At 38.3% G+C, this 24,236-nt stretch overlaps 1 protein-coding gene across 1 annotated transcript in view; it reads left to right on the top strand.

Annotated features, from left to right (window-relative positions):
• Positions 1–18,948, top strand: part of RAP1B (RAP1B, member of RAS oncogene family) — a 78,386-nt gene extending 59,438 nt beyond the window's left edge. Inside the window, exons 3-8 of the mRNA XM_063447037.1 lie at positions 1,107–1,175; positions 7,680–7,736; positions 8,562–8,702; positions 15,628–15,771; positions 15,968–16,083; positions 16,947–18,948. Coding sequence (XP_063303107.1) covers positions 1,107–1,175; positions 7,680–7,736; positions 8,562–8,702; positions 15,628–15,771; positions 15,968–16,054 — 498 coding nt within the window. The 3' untranslated portion in view covers positions 16,055–16,083; positions 16,947–18,948. The remainder of the gene's footprint in view (positions 1–1,106; positions 1,176–7,679; positions 7,737–8,561; positions 8,703–15,627; positions 15,772–15,967; positions 16,084–16,946) is intronic.
• The last annotated feature ends 5,288 nt before the right edge of the window (positions 18,949–24,236 follow it).

The following is a 24,236-nucleotide window of genomic DNA, read 5'->3' as shown; positions in this document are numbered from 1 at the left end:
AATTTATCAACCATGTCCTCCAATTAGTTTGAATTACTATATAAGTGCATATACACAGTAGTGCCCTTTTAGGATTATCTGCATCAGTGTATCTGGGTGGAAATATCCTAAGGCCTGATTTAACTAGCACATCATCATTTGTACACATTTCCTAGCTGGGTATCATGATAAAAGATAGAATAAAATTTCATTTTACAGACACAGACCGAACCAAGGCCTGTCCAAACTGTTTTGTTCATATTTAACATTGAATGTTATAATAATTCTATAATAAATCTGCTGTTAAAATAAAAATTATCTTTCCAAAAATGAAAGTCGTTAGAAAGGTATTATTTGTACTTTGGTAAAATAATACCATAATACTATAAAATAATTTTAAGTCAGAGGCACCACTCTATGAAATATGAGATATTCCATTAAAGAATTTTACTTTTTACAAGTTTGGAGGGGGAAGATGATATCGAATGTTGTCCGCAATGGTCAGTGGGATTTAGCACATTAGACATTGTGGGATACTTTCAATCTGCTGTAAACACAATTCCTATAGATCTTAGCTCAATATCATCAGTGTAATGATTGGATCAAATATGATTTCAGGCATATAACTATCACTTAATACTTGCATCATTTCATTTTTTTTTTTTTTTTTTAATTTATTTTTTTTAAATAAAATTTACTTCAACTTTTACTTTTAAATGGACACTTCATAGGAGACCTGACTACCCTTTTCTAAAAGCATTATATACATTGTGCATTGAAAAAGTAAATATAAATATATATACTGCAGGCCATAGTATACTCACCAGGGGGGAATTTCTACTCGCTAGCATCAAGTGGAAATTTTTGAGGTCTGATGTGTATATATCCCTGATCTCATATAGGATGTGAGAGTCAGGCAGGACTATTAATGTTGCTACCTTCATTTTGTTTGGGACAGTAGAAGAGCTACTTCCATCGTCTTATTAGAGCCCAAAAGGCATTTAGGATATCTAACACAAGTGGTTCACCTGCTGCTAAACAAAATATTGAGTCCTTGTTTGCCTACATTTGATTGGTTTTACTTTATTCTTCATAAACTTTAACATTGTTTTGTTTTCCCCCCATAGACTGTCCAGTTTGTCCAAGGAATATTTGTTGAAAAATATGATCCAACAATAGAAGATTCCTACAGAAAGGTTTGTGTTTATTGTTTACCGAAACTGATTGAGTATAGTTTAGAACACAATACTGTCTAGGTATCGGAAAGGTAATGTATTTATGTGACAAGAAAAACAAACTGAGAAAGCAAGAAGAATTAGCCTAGATTTTTCACTGTTTGTTCACTTAAATACAAGTAAATTTCTTGTTCTTCAAATGTTAAAGGACCACTCTAGGCACCCAGACCACTTCAGCTTAATGAGGTGGTCTGGGTGCCAGGTCCAGCTAGGGTTAACCCATTTTTTCAGAAACATAGCAGTTTCAGAGAAACTGCTATGTTTATGAATGGGTTAAGCCTTCCCCCTATGTCCTCTAGTGGCTGTCTCATTGACAGCCGCTAGAGGCGCTTGCGTGCTTCTCACTGTGATTTTCACAGTGAGAGCACGCCAGCGTCCATAGGAAAGCATTGTGAATGCTTTCCTATGTGACCGGCTGAATGCGCGCGCAGCTCTTGCCGCGCGTGCGCATTCAGCCGACGGGGAGGAGGATCGGAGGAGGAGAGCAGGAGGAGATCTCTCCGCCCAGCGCTGGAAAAAGGTAAGTTTTTACCCCTTTCCCCTTTCCAGAGCCGGGCGGGAGGGGGTCCCTGAGGGTGGGGGCACCCTCAGGGCACTCTAGTGCCAGGAAAACGAGTATGCTTTCCTGGCACTAGAGTGGTCCTTTAAACACATATTTAGTCTGTTTCTAAAGTCACATTTTAAGCTGGTTTGCGAAGGACCTGCCTTCTTTCAAATGTCCCTTTATTATAACTCTAAAGCACTGCAGAAAGTGTTCGCGCTATATAAATGCTAATAATGTATATCCACTAAAATTAAAGCAGGTTATTACCTGCAGTTGTGTACAGAGAAAGTATTGGGGGCACACCCAAGACCTGCATTTTGCATGAAAGGTGCTGCCGCAGTGACCAGACTTCATAATGAGAAAATAATTAGTTGCGGCGCACTCAGACTACAAGAAATATAATACAAAGAAGGCTACTAAAATGCCTATCTAAGAATAAATATGGTGATTTAGTTCCGCCATATGTTGTTAAGCCCACCACTACTTTAAAAGTACCCCAATATTGGTGGGTCCTACGCTAAAATGTGGGGGACAAATCAAATAGTACTAGTGTTAAAAATAAAAGGTGTTAAATTAAATCCTAGTAAGAGCATAGTGAGTATACAAAAAAGAAGTGATGAAAGCAATTAAAAACAGTGTTAAAATTAAACAATTAATGTGTTGGTGCTAAAATGAGTATACTCACTATTGCAGATGATATCTGTGCTGACTGGAGAAAATAATAAGTGACCTGACTATTGAAAAACTCCTCCTATATATCCACACCTGTGGCCACCTCTAAAGGAGCCGCTGGGGGGCTTGGGCGGGGTGCTTAACCCCAAAGGAATCTGGTCTGGATTCCAAATAAAATGTGTACAGAGAAAGTATTGGGGGCACACCCAAGACCTGCATTTTGCATGAAAGGTGCTGCCGCAGTGACCAGACTTCATAATGAGAAAATAATTAGTTGCGGCGCACTCAGACTACAAGAAATATAATACAAAGAAGGCTACTAAAATGCCTATCTAAGAATAAATATGGTGATTTAGTTCCGCCATATGTTGTTAAGCCCACCACTACTTTAAAAGTACCCCAATATTGGTGGGTCCTACGCTAAAATGTGGGGGACAAATCAAATAGTACTAGTGTTAAAAATAAAAGGTGTTAAATTAAATCCTAGTAAGAGCATAGTGAGTATACAAAAAAGAAGTGATGAAAGCAATTAAAAACAGTGTTAAAATTAAACAATTAATGTGTTGGTGCTAAAATGAGTATACTCACTATTGCAGATGATATCTGTGCTGACTGGAGAAAATAATAAGTGACCTGACTATTGAAAAACTCCTCCTATATATCCACACCTGTGGCCACCTCTAAAGGAGCCGCTGGGGGGCTTGGGCGGGGTGCTTAACCCCAAAGGAATCTGGTCTGGATTCCAAATAAAATGTGTACAGAGAAAGTATTGGGGGCACACCCAAGACCTGCATTTTGCATGAAAGGTGCTGCCGCAGTGACCAGACTTCATAATGAGAAAATAATTAGTTGCGGCGCACTCAGACTACAAGAAATATAATACAAAGAAGGCTACTAAAATGCCTATCTAAGAATAAATATGGTGATTTAGTTCCGCCATATGTTGTTAAGCCCACCACTACTTTAAAAGTACCCCAATATTGGTGGGTCCTACGCTAAAATGTGGGGGACAAATCAAATAGTACTAGTGTTAAAAATAAAAGGTGTTAAATTAAATCCTAGTAAGAGCATAGTGAGTATACAAAAAAGAAGTGATGAAAGCAATTAAAAACAGTGTTAAAATTAAACAATTAATGTGTTGGTGCTAAAATGAGTGTACTCACTATTGCAGATGATATCTGTGCTGACTGGAGAAAATAATAAGTGACCTGACTATTGAAAAACTCCTCCTATATATCCACACCTGTGGCCACCTCTAAAGGAGCCGCTGGGGGGCTTGGGCGGGGTGCTTAACCCCAAAGGAATCTGGTCTGGATTCCAAATAAAATGTGTACAGAGAAAGTATTGGGGGCACACCCGAGACCTGCATTTTGCATGAAAGGTGCTGCCGCAGTGACCAGACTTCATAATGAGAAAATAATTAGTTGCGGCGCACTCAGACTACAAAAAATATAATACAAAGAAGGCTACCAAAAATGCCTATCTAAGAATAAATATGGATCCCCATATTTATTCTTAGATAGGCATTTTAGTAGCCTTCTTTGTATTATATTTTTTGTAGTCTGAGTGCGCCGCAATTATTTATTTTCTCATTACCTGCAGTTGTGTCATTGGGTATATGGGCTTTCCCGTACCCATACATGCTGCTGAGACATGAATAGTGCTGCCTTCTACTGTTTAGCATTCGTCTGATACAGAATATCACTTTGATCGGATTTCCTTTCTTCATCTTTTGAATTCTGCATACTGCAGGGCACCTTTATTTTTATTTAACAGAAATATATATATTTTATGCATTATGTGGTGTGTCCAGGAGTACATGGTGGATTTAATAACCCGCTTTATATCCCAAGTTAATGCATTTTAGGATCAATAGATTTACAGCTTCTTAGCATGGCGTGAAAGGGTGCGGCAGAGTTAAAATTACATTTCAAAAATAAATACACAACAATGTTTCAGGATGGCTATTTCTGAGAACCCTGAAAGTAACAAAAAAAGTCATATATATAACATTGATCTCTTCCAAATGATTCATTTTGACAGAAAGAATACAAAATTACAATGAGTCATTTGTGACCTGTTCGTAATAAGTTTCAGGACCGCACATTGATTAAAATGTGCAGTTACTTAGCATGGCTGGTTTCCTGTGTCGTGGTAAAACACTAATGCCAAAACACTTTGCAGCACAGTAAATTTGCTAGTTTGTTAAATCTCCCCATGCACAATTTGATCTTTTCATTTCAGCTCCACGGAGCAAATACATAGACTGTCCTAAAATCCAGCTGTCAGCACTTTCTGCAGAATTCAGCTGTGGCCTTCTGTAGCCTGGAGCTCTGGCAAACAGGACAATGCTTACACATCAGGCTTGAGCGCAAGTGACATTTTATTAGGTCTTAACGTGAGCATGATGCTCGGTTTGTGGACATCAGCTAGGCTGTTCCAAGCTCCATGTCAAGCAGAAACTAGAGTTAATAACAAACATATTAACAGAGATGTTAGAGGATGACATTGAATCAAGTGCTAATTTAATTTTCCCTTAATGTCTGAAAAATAGGAGCCATAAAGCACTTGTCCATCTGAAAAATAAGGTATAGACATTTCAAATTATTTTACGGCCTTGTTGTTTGTGGGTCTAATTCAGCTTTCACAATTGGTGTTCCGAGGATCCCAAGGGTTCCGCGAGCACACAGTTGGGGTTCCGCCAAAATGTTTAAAAACAAAATGGCCACGAGCAGCAAGGGAGCAGTGGCAGTAATCTCCCTGCTCAGCTCCCTCGCGCGCACAGCAGTAATGTGACGTCACTCCGGCTCTGGCATCACTAAGAGGCGCACGAGGGAGCTGAGCAGGGAGATCACTGCTCCCTCACCGCCTGCACACCAGCCGCTCAGCAGCCCCACTGGACCAATGGGACATAAATACTCCATGCCAGCACTCCCAAAGGTAGGGGGGGCTAGGTGGAGTAAAATTTAAAAAAAATAATAAATTCTATGTGCGTCTCTTAGGGAGTTTGTATGTGTTTGTGTTTCTGTCAAAGAGTATATGTGTTCTTGTCAGTGAGAGTGTATGTGTGTCTGTCATATAGTATGTGTGTATTTGTGTCAAGGTTTGTGTATGTGTCACTGTGTGTATATGCTAGTGTGTTTGTATGTCAGTGTGTCAGTGTATGTGTGTATATGACACCGTGTGTATGTGTCCGTGTGTGGATGTGCCAGTGTGTGTGTATCTGAGTGTGTGTGTATATGTGAGTCAAGATGTCTCTGTGTGTGTGTGTGTGTGTGTGTATCTGTGTGTCAGACACACACACACAGAGATGCACACTGAAACAGAGATACACACACCGGCACATACAAGCACAGATGCACACACCATGACACACAGATACACACACACACACAGATACATACACACACAGATACACACACAGATACACACACCTTGACACACAGACACACACCGGCACATACAAAGAAAGGCGCAATTTTATTTTTTTCCGGGGGAGTGCTATCCACAATGTTGACAGACTATGTCAAAGGGTTCCATGGGAAAAAATAATACATTAATTGGGGACCCCTGGTCTAATTCATCGTAAAGTTGGAAGTTGCATTTCTTTATTAATTGGCAATGCATGGAATAAATTAGGTAATTATTTTAAAAGCATTATAGGCATATGACCAGGCCTGGACAAATAACGGTTGCCATGACACCTAGAAATTCCAGGCTAGTGACACAAATTAATCTGTCTGCCTCTCAGCACTGTTTAGTTCCCACTAACGCTGAGAACTAGTACCCAGTTTTGGCTTGGTTAGCTTACTCGTGGATACGGTGTTACTATTAGTATTTTATTTTTCCTACAGCTAGGCTATACTAGATTGCATATTATGTAGGAGCTTGGTTTACCTTTAGAGACTCTCTTACAGTTTACCTTATTGCATTAATTTAGTGCAATTAATACACCGTAATTAGTGACCATAAAGGTGACCTTGGGAAGCAATTTAAACATTCCCTTTTCTCAGAATTGCTGATACTGCTGGAAGCAGGGAGTGCCTTCGGACATGAGCACAACTGATTTGACTTAGCAATGTTAGTTGACGCACTAAGCCAATCGCTAGCTACCCATTCATAAATAAAAGTATGTACCTTTTTTATGAATGTAGAGCATACAGTAAGGTACGGCGCGGAGGAGACAACTTTGGGGTTAAACGGTTTGTGAACAGGTTAACCCCTACAGGTAAGGAAGTGCCAGGGACCTTCTGGCACCATAATTTCGATGAAGTTGCTATGGCACCCTGACAGTTCCTTTTAAAAGGAAATTTAAAGCACTATAACAACTATATCCTATTAAAGTGGTAATAGTGTCTGGAGTCCCCAGGGTGCCATCACCTCCATTCAACGTTAAACAGTTTTTAATGCAAAATAAGAACCCATCAAAACCATACACTCTGTGCTCTTTGGAAAAATAAGTTATCATTTGCATGAGCAGCAACGGGTGTTTATGATTGGCTGAGAGTGTCAGCTGACCACTTTTAGCCTATTGCGTACCCATTGCTGGTATGAATTGGTATGGTTAGAAGGAAGAGTGTAATCTCTTAGCCATACGTTGGTGTTTTAGCCATACATTGGTGCTGTAAATGGACATAGGACCTTATTTAGTGTTCAACTTCCTGAAAATGGTTTAACACTGAATGAAGGCACAGCATCAGGGGAGTCGACGAATTCTAGCCAATTTGATTGTATGAAATTTATAGTATAAATTAGTATAATAGTTAAAGTAGTAGTGCCTAAAGTGTCCATTTAAGTTGTTCTTGTGCCTAGTGTCCCTTTAAATGTATTTCTCTTTTCCAAACAATCTTATTGTTCATTTTAAATTTGCGTACTGTACCACAAATGTATGCAGACTACTAAACCTGCACAGCACCTCTTCCCATTTATCTCATAAGGAGCAATGTTTGGATGCAAAAACCTCCCGTAACATTGTTTATACTGCTTGTTCAATATACCTGTAAGATACAGGTATTCCCATCACCCACAGTGTACATGGACATTTGGTCACATTAAAAATTACTGAGCCTAAAAGTGATTATAAAAGGAAGGGAGAAGTTTTACAAACCCACTAACTTGGAAATAAATTTTCTAGAAATTTTTATTTGTTTTGTACTTTGTTTTGCAGTGTTCCTAAGTGTTTTAGATCCCACTTATAGCTGAGATGGTCTTGCAGCCTAATGTCCTTATATGACTGCTTTTTCTTTCAGCAAGTTGAAGTTGATGGTCAGCAATGCATGCTCGAAATCTTAGACACAGCTGGGACGGTATGTACAGAACGTGTTATACAACATATTCCGTGTAATCATCCTAATTCACCTTATGTTCACATTGTTTTCTGTTTTGTTATTTAATACATCCCTGCTTGCTAATGGCTTTCGAATTAATAGAATACCCATTCTTATAGAGCGAATTCAAATATCTACAGTACATGATGGATTGTGTAAATATTCACTATAACACAAATATTATCTAATTTTCATATTGGCAGTGGTTAAACGTTTAGTCCCTAATGCTTGCTGGGTTTGCTTGTCGGCAGGTCACGTAATGACAATATAGTTCAGTTGTATATTGAAACTACATTTTCATGTGACTGCATTCAGAGATCTCCAGAAGGCTTATTTTACTTGTGAGATTCTAATAAATTGTGAGAAAATGTCTAAATTCTAGACCAGAAAATGAATGTTAGTTGGAATGCATGCATATCCTGATAACCTATTAAAAGTAACTAGTACCTTAGTATTGTTTTTTTGCCCAGTGCTACCACACTGCCGTACAGGGGTATTTACTAAACAACAAATTTTAGCTGTGCAGGTATTTATGGGGTAAGTCTCTTTGTGCTGTGTGAATGGTCATTCTGCACTTGCACACATACACACTAAGCTGTGCACAGAGACAAGAGTGAGTAACTTTCTTTTTAGAGTTTTAAATTATTATTTTTTTTCCTTTTTTCATTCTCTTCATAATGCATTGAAAATAATGGGGTACTTTTGTACCCCACAATTTTCCTGTAATAGATCCAGTAAACTGTGGAATTTATTTATTATGGCAATCAGTGCATAAGATGTAATGGAATGTGTATTTTGTTACAGGAGCAATTTACAGCAATGCGGGACCTCTATATGAAAAACGGTCAAGGCTTTGCATTAGTGTACTCAATAACAGCACAGTCTACCTTTAATGACTTGCAAGACCTCCGGGAACAGATACTTCGAGTCAAAGACACTGATGATGTAAGCATTTTAACACTTTAGTACGATAGTTTATTTTTAGTGTTAATTCTTGTCCTTTAGGTTTTTTTTTTTCACACACATTTGCTCTTTTCTGATTGTCCGTAAGTGTATGCAGGAAATAATTCTAAGTTGTATCTGAGTAATGAATTCTTCCCTTCGCCATTTTCATCACAGGCTTTATCTTGTGATTCCTAGACTAGTAAATCAGTGTTGTCATGTAGTCTGTTTCAATCCGTCTCCAGGTAATTTAGATTGGGATTTTGCTTGTGACCTATTTGACAGAGAACTGACTTGTTTGATAAGCTTGCCTTTGTTACTGCATAGCACATTGTGATTTATTGTCTGAAATCCGTCAACGTGTTTTATTTGTAATACGGATTTCAACCCAATTTTTTTTCTTTATCGTATTTATTAAGTGCAATAGATAAGAATGCGTTTGTCCATAAACCTGCAATGCTTCAGGGATCAGTAATGCTGAACAAGACATGCGTAAATGCAATGCAAATCCCAACATAGAATGGATTGAAATGAGTGCTTTATTTTCCACATCTTAATTGAAGATGGCAAATATGACATAAAAATTGGGCAGGATCAAAAAGTGATAGAGGACATACTGGTAAAGCCAAAAAGTTAAAACACGGGATGCAAAACACAGCAAATTCAGGCTACTCCCCTGTTAGAGGAGTAAAATACCCTTTTACTCCTCTAACGGGGGATGGAAAACTAAATTATGTTTTTACAGCTATAGTGTCAGGACTCCCTGTTTGTATATCTGACATATAGTGTTCCTTAATGAAGCGGTTTTGGTGTATAGATCATGCCCTTGGAGTCTCACATGTCAATTCTCTGACATTTAGAAGTTAAATCACTTTGTTTATGCAGCCCAAGTCACCATGGGCATCCACAGGAATTTTTCCAGGGGGGACATAATTGTAATGAGTGCCCTCTCTTGCCTGCCCCCCTCACCTACCCCACCGCGGACGCCCATGCTTGCCACACCTCCATGAAAGTAATGTGCACACACTTCCTAAGAACTTGCTGTAAAATTAGTTCTAATGTTTACACTTCCTTTATTGCAAATTCTGTTTAATTTAAAATATCGTATCTCCTGCACTGTTAATAGCCTTGCAGGAGCCGCCTCTATGTGATTAAAGTTCAATATACAGAGCAGGAGATATTAACTTCTAAAGTAAGTTAACATCTGATTGAAAGTTAACCCCTTAAGTCCGGGGGGCGTACTATTACGTCCTTTTAAAAGCGGCTCTAAACGCCGCCGGACTTAATAGTACGCCCTCCGGTTTTTAGTAACTTACCCGGTCGCCGGCGGTCCCACGCCGGCGATCGCGGTTGGGGGGACTCCCAGGGAGCCCCCCCGCGGCACATCTTCCTCCTCCGGTGCCTCCCGGTCATGTGAGAGTGAGGTCCTTGCGAGGACCTCACAATCACATGGCCGGGATAGCTGGCTCAGGCATTGCCAGCAGGGGGACCAACTGTAATGACAGTTGGTCCCCCTGCTGGCTGAAAATAAAATAAAAATAATGTTAAAAGTGTAAAAAAAAAAATTTATACTTAGATCATATATATATTATATATATATGATCTAAGTATATATATATACACATATACATACACACACATACACCGTCTAGGTGTATTTTAATATTAATATATATATAATTATATATATATTAATATCAAATTACACGTAGACTGATACTGATTAAATATATATATAATTATTGTTATATATATATTTATAAATAATATAAAAAAATAAATATGTAAATACGTAAAAAAATAAAATAAATAATTAAAAATAAAATATTAAAAAATATATAGATGTGTTTTATTTCGTTCTAACTGTATTGTGATATTAATATATATATATTTATATCAAAATACACGTAGAACAAAATAATATATATATCTATATACATAAATATATACGTATATATACCTATATATAAATAAAAATATTAAAAAAATATATATATATACGTATATATACACATATGTATATATATACATATATTAATTCTACACATATATTTATGTAATAATTTTACATAATTTATAGGGAATTTAATTTGCTAGCACTATATTTAACCCTATAACTTTCCAAGACACCATAAAACCTGTACATGGGGGGTACTGTTTTACTCGGGAGACTTCGCTGAACACAAATATTAGTGTTTCAAAACAGTAAAATGTATTACAACCATGATATCGCCAGTAAAAGTGACGTTTTTTGCATTTTTCACGCACAAACAGCACTTACAGGGACGATATTATTGCTGCAATACTTTTTACTGTTTTGAAACACAAATATTTGTGTTCAGCGAAGTCTCCTGAGTACAACAGTACCCCTCATGTACAGGTTTTATGGTGTTTTCAAAAATTACAGCGTCAAATATAAGGCTTGTGTTTAATTTTTTTCACATTAAAATTCGCCAGATTGCTTACGTTGCCTTTATGACCCTATGGTAGCCCAAGAATGAAAATTACCCCTATGATGGCATACCATTTGCAATAGTAGACAACCAAAGGTATTGCAAATGGGGTATGTCCAGTCTTTTTTAGTAGCCACTTAGTCACAAACACTGACCAAAATTGGCGTTTTTTGCTTTTTTCACACACAAACAAATACGAACGCTAACTTTGGCCAGTGTTTGTGACCAAATGGCTACTAAAAAAGACTGGACATCGCTTATTTGCAATACCTTGGGTCGTCTACTATTGCAAATGGTATGCCATTATGGGTGTAAATTTATTTCCTGGGCTACTATACAGTCTCAAAGGCAATGTAACCAATCTGGCGAATTTCAATTTCAAATGTAACACGCTATATTTGACCCTGTAACTTCCGAAAACACCATAAAACCTGTACATAGGGGGTACTGTTTTACACGTGAGACTTTGCTGAATACAAATATGTGTATTTTATTGCAGTAAAAGCAAACAGTATTATGACATTGACAGTTAAAATGTCATGTAGAACGAAAAAAATCAAAAAAAATCTTATTTTGTCCCATTTTTTTCATATTAAATTATGTTTCATAGCTAAATATTTGATATTAAATGAAAGCCCTGTTTCCCCTGAATAAAATGATATATAATAAGGGGGGGTGCATTTAATATGAAAGAGGTGAATTACGGTTAGACAGACATATAACGCAAATGCCAGGTTTTGTTTACGTTTTGTTTCGTTCACAACTTGTACATTTGGCTGCGGTGTTAAGGGGTTAAACCATTTTTTTATTTTATGCAGGCTACGAGTTACAGCCACAGGAGATGTGGGTAGGGCTGCATAACCGAAACAAAAGTGATTTCACTCATCAAGGGCAGAAAATTGAGCAGTGAGATTTCAGAGACATGATTTATACTCAAAAACTGCTTCATTAAAGGAACACTATAGGGTCAGAATCACAAACATGTATTCCTGACCCTATCGTGTTAAAACCACCATCTAGCCCCCCTGCCCCCCTCTTGCCTCCCTAAATATAGTAAAATCTTACTTGCATTCAAGCCTGAAGCTGCTGGCTTTGTCCCCTTTTCCTTTTGACCTGCCTGTTGACATAATCAGAAGTGGTGGCCTGATCCAATCACAATGCTTTCCCCTAGAATTGCCTGAGACTGACAAAGAGGGGCAGAGCCATCACAATTCAAACACAGCCCTGGCCAATCAGCCTCATAGAGATGAATTGAATCAATGAATCCTTATGAGGAAAGTTCAGTGTCTGCATGCAGAGGGTGGAGACACTGAATGTTGTGATGCAGTTTAGGAAGCAATGACCCAGGAAGGATCTCTAACTGCCATCTGAGGAGTGGCTAGTGAAGTTATAACTAGGCTGTAATGTAAACACTGCATTTTCTCTGAAAAGACCGTGTTTACAGCAAAAAAACTGAAGGTAATGATTCTACTCACCAGAGCAAATTTAGTAAGCCGTAGTTGTTCTGGTGACTATAGTGTCCCTTTAAGCTAAAGTTGTTTTGGTGACTATAGTGTCCCTTTCAGTATGCTGCTTAACACTTAAAGGAACACTCTAGACATATGAAACACTTCAGGTTGCTGAAGTACATTATGGGTCTGGAGATTGTTATATTTGTCTTATTCCAGGTAAGTAAAAAAAAAAAAAACACTTCTTTTTCTCCTTACAGGTAGGGGAGGCGATATAGTGTGAGCAATACACATTTGTATTCACAACACTATACTGTTCATTTAAGAGAACCCTTGAATAAAGGGCATAACCATAACTTCATTGAAAATGTGTATCTCCAAATAAAGGAGAAAAGAAGCAACCACTTTAAGACTCTTTGTTAAAACAGACTTTATTAGAAAAAATCCAATTCACAGTCAAATAGTGTAAAAGTGATAACGTGCCATTTCTAATTTCTCAGCTAGGCAACAGGGGTAACATCCCTCTTTTAGACAATCTAATGGAGAGATGAAAGCAATGTCATGTCAAGAGCAGGGGTGGCCAAAATATAGATCCCCAAATGTTGTGGAACTACAACTCCCATGTTGCTTTACATACCTTTTTAGAATGTCTTTAGTATGACAACCCATATTGAAACTGTAGTTTTAAAACATCGTAAGATCTACCTTTTGGTCATCCCTTGTCTAGAGCCTGTCCACTAACATTAACAAGTTATCTTGTATAATGCTCTGTAAGGATACACGACTGTTAAACTGTAAGAATCACAAAGCTGTATATCATAGCGTCTTCCTTAGGTGGCTGAGGTGGTAATCCAGATCACCTTGTAGTTCTTCCCCAGTAATTCTAACCCAAATCCACTTTTCAGATATGGTCTAAAAATAACATAAAAAGAAAGATTGGAGTGTGCTATTGGGGTTTTATGTGGTGCATATAGCTAAAACTGTACTTTTATTCAATTAGTTAAAAATTCACAACCCTTGAAATCATCTGTAACCAGTGGTATATATATCACCTCAATAACATAAACAAAACGTTTATAAATATACAAATACAAATGGTTTAAAAATTACACAAAATAACTGGCTTAAATGGTGAGAATGAATCTGGGTTACAAAATGACTGAAATGATCTTCCCAGAATTACAATTACAATTTGGAATTGCAATGCATCTAGGCAAAAGCACATAGCTGTGAATAAAAAAAATAAAAAAAAGAATGAATATAAGGTAGGGCAATGCCTCCCTGAGGTTCATCAGATAAGTAAATACAAAGGCTGCAAAACTCCTCTGTGGCTCAGAGAATACTTGCTGCAAAAAGCCCTTGCTATGAGCTAGCATAATGCAAACATAATAAAACTCCAGACACACTGTGTCCCTATGCTTGATCTTAAAGCCTCCCTAAGGGCCACACTAGCTCCCGATCAGAAGCTTAGCGATTCCTTCAGAGCTCCAAAAGTGACTTCTCCAGAGATCCTACATTACTCAGTGCCGTCTAAAGATAATAGCCTGTCTGAGAATAAAAATCGAAGTGTCAAAAATCATACATCACAAGAAGAAAAATCACACAAAAATATGCCCTGATAGATACGCTTTGATAGTTGTATGTACACTTTTTGATTGTTAATTGGATTTTTTTTCTAATAACGTCTTTTTTAATAAGTCTTAAAATGGTTGCCTCTCTTCTTTATTTGGTGATACATTTTCAATAAAGTTAGGGTTATGCTCTTTATTATAGAGTTGTGAATACAAATGTGTATTCCTTACCCCATATGTAAGGTGTATAAGAAAAAAAAAAAACTTTTTTTTTTTTACTTACCTTGTATAAAACAAATATAACAAGCTCTCCTTTATTTAGAGGTAGTTTTGTTATGTTTTTGTTTTCAAAAGGCCAGTTAAGCTAGACATTTACGGTAGTTATGGTATTTTTCCAGAGGACATTTAATGAACACTATAGTGTTGGTAATACAAATGTGTATTGCTAATGCTATAGTACCTCCTAGTCACAGTTTAGGAGATGGCACCCCTCCCCCACCAAAAGGGTTAAGAGGTTGATTTACTTACTTTATTTTTGGGAGGTGAGGGGTTTTGCTCTCTGCGGCTGGCTCTGCGTTCTTGGCGGAGATTATCAATCTCATAGGAAAGTATTGAGAGGCTAGTGCACATGAGCAGCAAAATGCTGCGCCAGTCAGTTTCACTTGGCTATAGCTAGTGGACGTCCGTTAAACAGCCACTAGAGACATGTAAACGTTGCCGTTCCTGCAAAATGACTGTTTTACATTGCAGACTGAAAACAAGAGTTACATGGCACCCACACCATTTCATTGATATTAAGTGGTCTGGTTGCATTTAGTGTCGCTTTAAACCAAGTATGGCAAACAAATTGGCGACATTGTGTATCTACTCATGTGATTACAAAATTGAGTGGAAACTGTACAGATTCCTAGACAATGAAAGCGTTTAGCAAAGGGGTTGAACATTTATCACAGTGACCCGATGGGACACTGCTTTTGGCAGAAGGTAGAGGTATGGAGTATTTGGAGGTTGGAGGCTCTGCATAAAACCATCATATGGGTGGTTCAATAGGTCTGTACCAATTATCCCCAATTTAGATAAAGCACATATGGTTGAAAGAGTAGTCCTTTTTTGTTCCTGGAGGTTGGTAGGAAGAACAGCTGCATGGAGCTGGTCTAGTACTGTAGAGAATCACAGCTTCCCAAAGCATGCATTAGTTTTATGTGGGATTTCTCATTCCTTGTCCTACCATAGTGTGACGCTTACTTTGTGCAACACAAAGCTCATCTCTGCTTGGCTGAGCATCTGATGTTGATGCCACCACTCTCTATTAAAGATAAGAAAATGGGGAAGGAGGCACAGCATGTGGAAAGTAATAAGTGTATTTCCATATAAATTTTGGTTTAGAGCATAGTGAGTTTTGTATTGTTTGTTAATTTAAATATAAATATTTAACCTTTTTTGGTTTACATTTCAGGTGCCAATGATATTGGTGGGCAACAAGTGTGACCTGGAGGACGAACGAGTGGTGGGAAAGGAACAGGGGCAAAACCTAGCAAGACAGTGGAATAACTGTGCATTCTTGGAGTCGTCTGCAAAGTCAAAGATAAATGTCAATGAGGTAAGAATTTACTGGTTATATAATGTAACTGTAAACTCATCTGCATGATCTCTGCATTCAGATTGTGCTAGAACAGGGCTCATGCACTATAAATGCTTCATAAAATTAAATAAATATACCATATGCCACTTTTTGTGAATTGGTTTTAGGATTGCTTGTCCTGAACTCCTTTTTACATTTTTGTTCCGATATACAGATTTTTTATGACCTTGTGCGACAAATTAACAGAAAAACTCCTGTACCGGGCAAGGCGCGTAAAAAGTCAACATGCCGACTGCTTTAATACAGAGATGTGCTGTAGCTCTGAGCCAGGTAAGCTATTCTTTCTAGTGGTAAACTCTGTGCAATACTTTTCTTTGATGTATGTGAGAGCATTTGGATCCTGAGATTTGTCAACCGTTCCTTCACTTCTGCAGGCAGTGCGACAATATGTATCAGTATTCTGAAAAGTGACGGTTCCCATTCTGTCTTTATTTTGATTGGATATATTAGAATAATCTAAAAATGCACAGTTTTCTATATAGTAAATTCTGCCAAATTTATACTAGCAGGAAAATGCTGCCACTTTTCTGATGGGGAAAAGGTGCCTTGAAAAATTAATAAAATGGGAGTGCATTTTCTGTAAGGTAGCCAATATTTAGTTTGGTCACAGGTTTTATTTGTTACTGATTTTGCATCTTCTAATATAAGTATACATTATTCACGCAGTTCATTTTATCATCACCTTTATTATGAGAAATCAGAGAACGATTAAGATCCCACAAGTCCCTAGAAAGGTTATCAGTTTGGGCTCCCTCCCTTCTTCTCACAAATATGGTTCATGGGGCGAAACAAATTCTTGGTTGCAGAGTAGATGTAAAATCCCTTGACCGAAGGCGGCCACTTAGGGTCACCTCATGGTTAATCCTTCGCTGTGAAAAATGTATATGTAAATATATTAAAAGTAATTATCATTACAGGGTAAAGAAAAAAAAAATGCCTTCATGTCAACATACGTTTATGGCAAAGTTTCCAAATAATAAGTGTCCAGAATGTGATATTTCCCTTTCCCAGTATTCTTGTCTGGTTAATCTATGCCTAGATATCAGTGTTTTAGTAACACTGATCTCAAACACTGACAAGCTTATGTACTTCTGTCATTACATTTTTCATGAGTTTCTTGGTCATTTTTACAGGTCTGAAGAACTGTTGTCTGACAACAGTGCCAGCATTCCAACTCAAATTACCCTATCAACAACTCCAATGGACTTTCCTGTGGTGTACCCTTTGACGTGGATGAAAGTTGCAAGCTCAGATTGTGCACCATCAGATCCCTTCCCAAAGTCACGAGAAAGATGCCTGCTTTGAGATGCTCGTCACGTATGCAACTGGGAACAACAGAGCCAACATCCAGTATTACTGCTAAAGAGACATTGTTGACCCGACAATGTAATTACACGTCTGAAAGCGTGTGCTGTATTCTTTCACAAGCCCCTCCTTTCTATCGGAGTGTACAATAAAAAAAGCACCACTATTTTAGCTTACTAAACAAGGAAGTCCAAAGAGCTTCTTTATAGACTACTCCTTGATGACCTTGCATCTTTGATATTTGTAGCTTCTTGTAACTATTTTTTTCCTTTCTTTAAAGAAATACAAGAGCAACACTCTTTGTATTGTACAAAGTGCTTCTCATAAACATAACTTGTTTCTTTTCCTTTGTAATTTTTTAGGGAATCCTGTGGAGAATAGCATTACACCCCTTTTCTGGCACGTACGGGGCCCAGATAATAAATTGGTTTCTTGTATTAAGTCTCTGTCAAACACTTTGCCTTGGGTAGCTATTCAGAATGATGTTCCTGTGTTAACCCAACTAAAATCCACGCGTTTCCATGTTTCCCAGCTCTGTTTACATAGGGATTCATGTTTATAGATGTTTATACAGTGGGGGTCTACAGGAAGTGTGTATTTCAAAAGGGTTTTTTAATGATTTATCAGTAATTTGTAAATCATTTTCAGGCTTCTGCTGCTGTAGATTCTCACTGTGAATCTTGTTGTTCCTACCCTAGCTTGCTTGCTCGTGCATATGTGTATTTGCAATACCAAATATACAGGTTTAGTCCTTTATTTTATTTTTCTCTTTTTGCTAGTGATAGTTTCACATGTGTATTGTTTGGTTGAGATGTTAAATGGTGGAAGAGTCCAGTGGATGTGAATGTGGGACATGTAATTTTAAATCATTTGTGTATTTTCTCTTTTTTTTTTTTTTCCGTCACCAGGACTAAGTTGCAGTAGTTATCTTTTTATTTTTGAGGATTTATTTATCAATGCCTTGTTGCTTTGTATGCATTACTGTTTGGGTGTAAAGATTGTGTGTATATATCCAACAGAGAAACACAGTAATCCAGTTGACCAACTTGATGCTACAACTGCTTTAAGGTGGCCAAATGTAAACTCTAAAGCCTTAATAAAGTGGTGCAATTTTGTATAACTTAGGATTGGTTCAGTAAATTTGCAACGCCATGCAAGGCTTGCATTATCATAAATCTACCACTTCAGTGCTTCATTTAATGTGTTAAGTGCTTGCTTAGGCAACTCTTCAGGGTGCAGCATGCACTCTGCATAATGCCAAGCACTTCAGCGACTCAGTCTTCAAAACCGTCTAGCAAAAGACGTATGGCCAGGGCCCGTGTGCACCACATCTAGTTTTACCCAATCAAATTCGTACAATTTATCAGTGTGAACTTCAACAACGGTTCTTGGATACATGTAGCATTATGAGTAATAGGGCACTTTGGTAATCATACGGTTAGATTCGAAAACATGACTGGTATAACAAATTGTTGAGTTGCAGCTCATTGTTTTCACATTGTGCATTAAAGGTCAATTATCTTGTCTTTTCCCGCTTATTTTGTCCGGGGGAGATGGAAAGGGGATATGGGGGAGGAGGGTGTGGGGGAGAATAAACCCTGAAGGATGCGATGACATAAAGCCCTATCTAATTTTATATTATGAGCCTTAATGTGACTTTTATTCAGTGTGTCAACTAACTCCCGCAGAACCTCATTTGGGAAATCCTTGTGCTTCTTTGGTTTTCCATTATTAACAGATTTATTTTTTGTTTTTCTTTTGTGTGCATTAAAAAGCCCAAACTCTGCTAATACACAGACGCAAAAAAATAAAATATTGTTCTTCCTTGTACTCTTTGTGTCCTGATGTTCAGACCAAGACTTTAGTGCAATTCCTTCAGGTCTTTTTACAAGCGGTTTCCTCCTTTGACCCAACTTCAATATGCTTAAAATCTATAGTGTCTGATATAAGCAAAGATCCTACCAATACCCAAAATAAAAAGAAAAGTATTCCCCTATTAAGCAAATAATACAATTTAAAAGGCTGCCCAGGGTGGATTTGAATAACCTTTTTTATGTTTTATACAAATAAGCCATTAAAGGGGACCTGCCATTTCTGAGTATATTTAATATTAAGTATAGTTATAAACTACGTCTAGCAAACAACTATTTGTGGGACTAGAAAATAAAATTAAATGTTAGAGTACAAACATTTATTTTTTAACTGTGTGCTGCCATCTTGGCTCCCTGTCAGTTATCATAATAAAAGTTGCCCTTTTCTGTCATTGAACATAGTGGATGCTGTGGCTGGAAGTCAAGCTAAGTCTTTAATATACATGTTACAGAGCTATGGAATTTGCTGGCGCTATATAAATAACAAAAATATATATTTTTTAAAACACAAAAAGGTTTATTTATTTATTATTTATAAGATATTTTACCAGGAAAGATGCATTGAGATTTCTCTCGTTTTAATGCCAGTCATGGGTGATTTTAAAGTGTTATATGATGGCGTACTTTTCATAGAAGTTACCATTCCACATAAAGCAAAGTCCACTATGAAGGCATTGCAGCATTCAACAGTAACCTTTGCCAATAGTGTGCTGACTGCTGAGGATAGCCCATAAAACTCTGCCCAGGAGATGTTTATAAATATGGAGTTCATAATTCAACACAAGTTTAATTGATTCAATAAGATTAAATTACTGCTTAATAAAGGGATGCATTGGCCCAATTATTATGCTATATTTTTTGCATGGTCAAATCATTATTTGCACAAATAAGCCTCCCTCCTTAACCAGGCTCCTTGTTACAGAAAGGCTTCCTCATCAAATGTACGTACACGACCGTACTGAGTGATCTGCACTACAAAACAACTTGCTTTAACAGGAGAGGACACCCAGTGACACATATATAGTATGGAAGTACCACTACCTGTTCATAGTTTTAATGACTGCACCCAGGTTGTGAATGAAAAGCAGGTCACATAGTACTGTTGGGTGCTGAGCTTTGTATATACACTGAATTAAGTTTTTCTGACGAGTGATTATGGTTAAGGGGAAAAAAAAGCTTACAGTGCAGAATTCTGCCAGTTTTTTTTTTTCTTTTCCAAAAACTATTTGAGTATGCAAAATATGTAGCATTATTAGACTTGAATAAAATGCCTTTAATTTACGCACCTTCTGGGTTTAACCTAATTTGATGAATAAGACTAAACTGCAATAAAGTTGTATTGGTCGCCGAAGTTTCTCACCCCCTGAAAATGAGCATTTCCTAAAGATAGAATATTTAGGAAATATTAATTTTGACTGTGTTGGAATTTCACTGAAATTCCATCCCAGTCAAAAGATACAGGGACCTAGTAGGGACTATTTTCTTTCCAGCCTGATTTTCTAGATTCAAGGCAGAGTTTGAGCCGATACCGACAGTCATCACCAGTGATGGTTGCAGGGAATTGGCTGTGTCTAAAGAGGATACAGGATCCTCCATAGACCTCAATGCTGTACTCTTGCACATATGCAGTGCTGTCTGCTAGTGGAGCTGAAGCGCAAGGAGCTGACGATGAGCATGAGAAAGATGGGTGCACCCACTTGGAATAGGTTCAGGTAAGTAATCTCACCTTTACCTGTAGCCACCAGCCCACTAGCTGCATTGTCACCGTTGGGGGACTTCGCAAATTCGAAAAAACTGAGAAGTGTGAAGAAGCTTGTTAGAGGAGGTTGGGACTTGTAATCCATGGAGATCCAACTCGGGTATAGAACACTCCAGCATTATAAATAAATTTAGTTATAATGTTCGAGGGTTCCGTTTACCACTTCTTTAAGTCAATGTTTTTGGTAAGCATGGTTTAGCTGCCCAGGGATCAAATCCAAACAAAATAAGCATGTTGGCTCCTCTGGGTCATTACCCCTTCACAGCCATTAAAGCAGCACTATAACTTTAAAGGTTTAGGTTTTAAAGTCATTATTTTTGTCCCTCTATTTCCCCTGGTCTATAAGTTTGTAAATTTACCTTTTTTTTTTTTTTGTTATACATAAGAAAAAGTATGGCATAATTATTCTTATGGGAAGCGTGATCTTTGGCAATACACAGAGCTCAAGTTTAATTTCAGTTGTAAAGCTAATTTACCCACAATCCATCAGTCTAAAGACTCCCACAGAAAGGGCAGCAATCGTAGGAACAGAGAAGAACAAAATGGCAATATCGCCAGAGATTGAGATATTGTGCAAGGAAGAAAACATAAATATAAATAAAGCCAAGTAGAGGAGTGTAACCCCCAAGATACAAGGAAATGAAATTTGAAAGAAAAATAAATATGGCAGCAGGGACATGTCCCTTAACCCTACAGTGATAATTATTGCAGTTTCTGAGAGTTAACTCCTCCTCTAGTGCTAGAGGGACTACGGAACCGAAACGGACCTTTGGTCTAATTATCTGATGCTTGACGTCCTCACGCTCTGCATTAGGACCTCCAGTGTCAGATTTTTCCCCATAGGAAAGCAATGAATAATGCTTTTCTATGGGAAAATCCCAATGCGAACGTGGTCATTGCTGCGCATGTGCATTAGGTCTCCCCTGTCAGTGGGGAGGAGCGTGGGCGGAGCCTGACCCAGCGCCAATGGACATCACTTCAGCACTGGGGGTGGGGGGTACTGCAGGAGCCTATAGTGCTAGGAAAATGGGTTTGTTTTCCTGGCACTATAGGATCCCTTTATTGCCTGTGGCATTTAATATCTCTACAGAGGCAGCAGGAAGTGGATAAACTGCGTCTTAAGTGCTGCTATGGCATTCTGTGGTAGTGAAGTGTTTGGGTCCTACCACACCAATATGAGAATCATTCCAGTCTGCCTGCTGCAGCCTACCTCCTGAAAAACGTGCTATGTTAATAATTAAAGCTTACATGTTAGTTTTTAAACGGGTTATGTGTGTATATAGGTATCTCCCTAATGTGGTGTCCTTGTGTATGGCAATTCCACACAAGGATACCAAATTAGGGAGTTATCTACTAAACTGCTGAAAGATCAAAATGAAGAAAAAAAGGTCTTAATATTATTTCAGGTATTTAATAGATACTTAAAGGAATACTCTGGGCACCATAACAACATCATGAAAATTAAATTGTTATGGTGTCAGGTTTCTGGCGCTTCCCTACCTTTAGAGCAGGGCTTTCCAAACTGTGTGTCGTGACACATAAGTGTGTGTCGACTTGAGTGTACAGGTGTGTAGCGTGAGTGCAACCGATTTATGCAGGTGCCAATTAGTATGGCCTTAGGGGTGTGCGAGCTGTGTGGCCGCACAGGGAGCGTGTTAGAAAATGATTTTCAGTGGTCGAGACCGTTGTGTACGATACACCAGAATTCCATGGACTTCAATTTAGAGTTCTCTGATTTAACCTGAACCCTCCTGCAGCACTAAGGAGTCCCAATGAATGACAAACACACGGGTGGTAGGTTCATAGAGACTGCCAAAAAATGTTAGCGCGTAGCAACATAATAAAGTGTATTCATGTCTAGGGGCATGATGTAACTTTGTACCAATCAAGAGGTAACACATTTTCAAAGCACTACGTCTTGCAGGTCATTCCCTAAATGGCTTTATTTTTATCTCTGTTACAAACTCCTGAATTCTCAGTTACGGTATTTGCTGCGTAGTCAAAAATATTTGCTGGAAAAAACACAAAGTACGAACAACGTCCTTGAATTGTTAGAGCAGCATAGCATGAGGATGTCCAGGGACGCTATAGCACACGAAATGTGTGCTATAAACCCGGAAGTGCCCTCTAGTGGCTGTCTAGTAGACAGCCACTAGAGGAGGACTTAACCCTGCAATGTAAATATTGCAGTTTATGAAAACTGCAATAATTACAGTTGCAGGGTTAAGGGTAGTGGGAGTTGGCACCCAGACCACTCCAATGGGCAGAAGTGGTCTGGGTGCCTGGAGTGTCCCTTTAAGAATTCAGCGGCACCCCTGCCCGCGGTAGTCCAAGACTTCCTTTAGATTTAGAAGAATTTCTGAAAGCGAATGTGGACGGGGACAGAGAGAAACGGTGCTTCAGAGCAGAATTTGGGATTAAACCGTTTAGTAGCTACATTCCATTCAATTCACATCACTGTGATAGGTTCCCTGCCCTGTAGAGCAGAATTCACAGATTTTACTAGTAACATGATGTAAAGTCATGATTTTATTAAAGACATGGAGGCGAGTATTATGCATAACTCTTTCTTTATTTCCTCAGCAGCAAAGATAGAGGAATATAAATATCAAATTGAAAAAAAAACTGTATAGGTACACAGGCAACCAATAACATAACAGAGGAAGTGGCTATATAATGCCTGTGTCTCCCACAATCCCCCTCTTTCTTGCGAAAACCGAAGACCAGGTAAGACGAACGATATCCCACTTGGCCAGAACAGGAAACAGAAGCACTCCAATAACTTCAAGCTAAAAGAGAGAGAGAGAAATATGGTAATAACCAAACTCAAAACTGTGTGCTTACCAGTCAAAACTGTTGGTCATCCATAGAAACAGAACCGAAATCTGAAAATACAAAAAATAACATACACAGCATACGTAAGTAATCACCAAAAATGGACCAATATGCAACATACCTGAAGAGTACAAAGCGCATCTCACTCGCAGACCCCACACCGGGAGGGTGGGAGGGAATAATACTCGCCTCCGTGTCTTGAATAAAATCATGACTTTACGTCATGTTACTAGTAAAATCTGGGAATTTTATTAAAGACACGGAGGCTCATATTATGCAAGTTCAAAGCTTTGCCACCACTTGAGATGCGATGTGTTCAATTGGTTTGAAATAGAAGTCCCGGAAGGTCGACTCTCGAGACCAATCTGCTGTGCGCATGATGTCCTCTAGACGGCAACCTACTGTAGATGCCTTCGAGGCCATGGCACCTCGTACAGAATGAGGTGTAAAGATAGATGTGTCTATACCCGCCAGGGATAAAAGCCAACGAATCCAACGTGCCAGGGTCGGTGTCGAAACCGGCCGATGAGGTGCCTTAAAGGAGATGAAGAGAGGATGTCGATCAGACGAACAAAACGTCTGTGTAGCATCCAGGCAAGCCTTCAGACAATCCACTGGACAGGGTGCTGGGCACTCCGAGAATCTGGGATACA

This window comes from Pelobates fuscus, chromosome 3 (assembly GCF_036172605.1).
Source record: "Pelobates fuscus isolate aPelFus1 chromosome 3, aPelFus1.pri, whole genome shotgun sequence".
NCBI lineage: Eukaryota > Metazoa > Chordata > Amphibia > Anura > Pelobatidae > Pelobates > Pelobates fuscus.
Note: the sequence above shows the minus strand (reverse complement) of the source record. Positions and strands in the feature narration are given on the sequence as shown.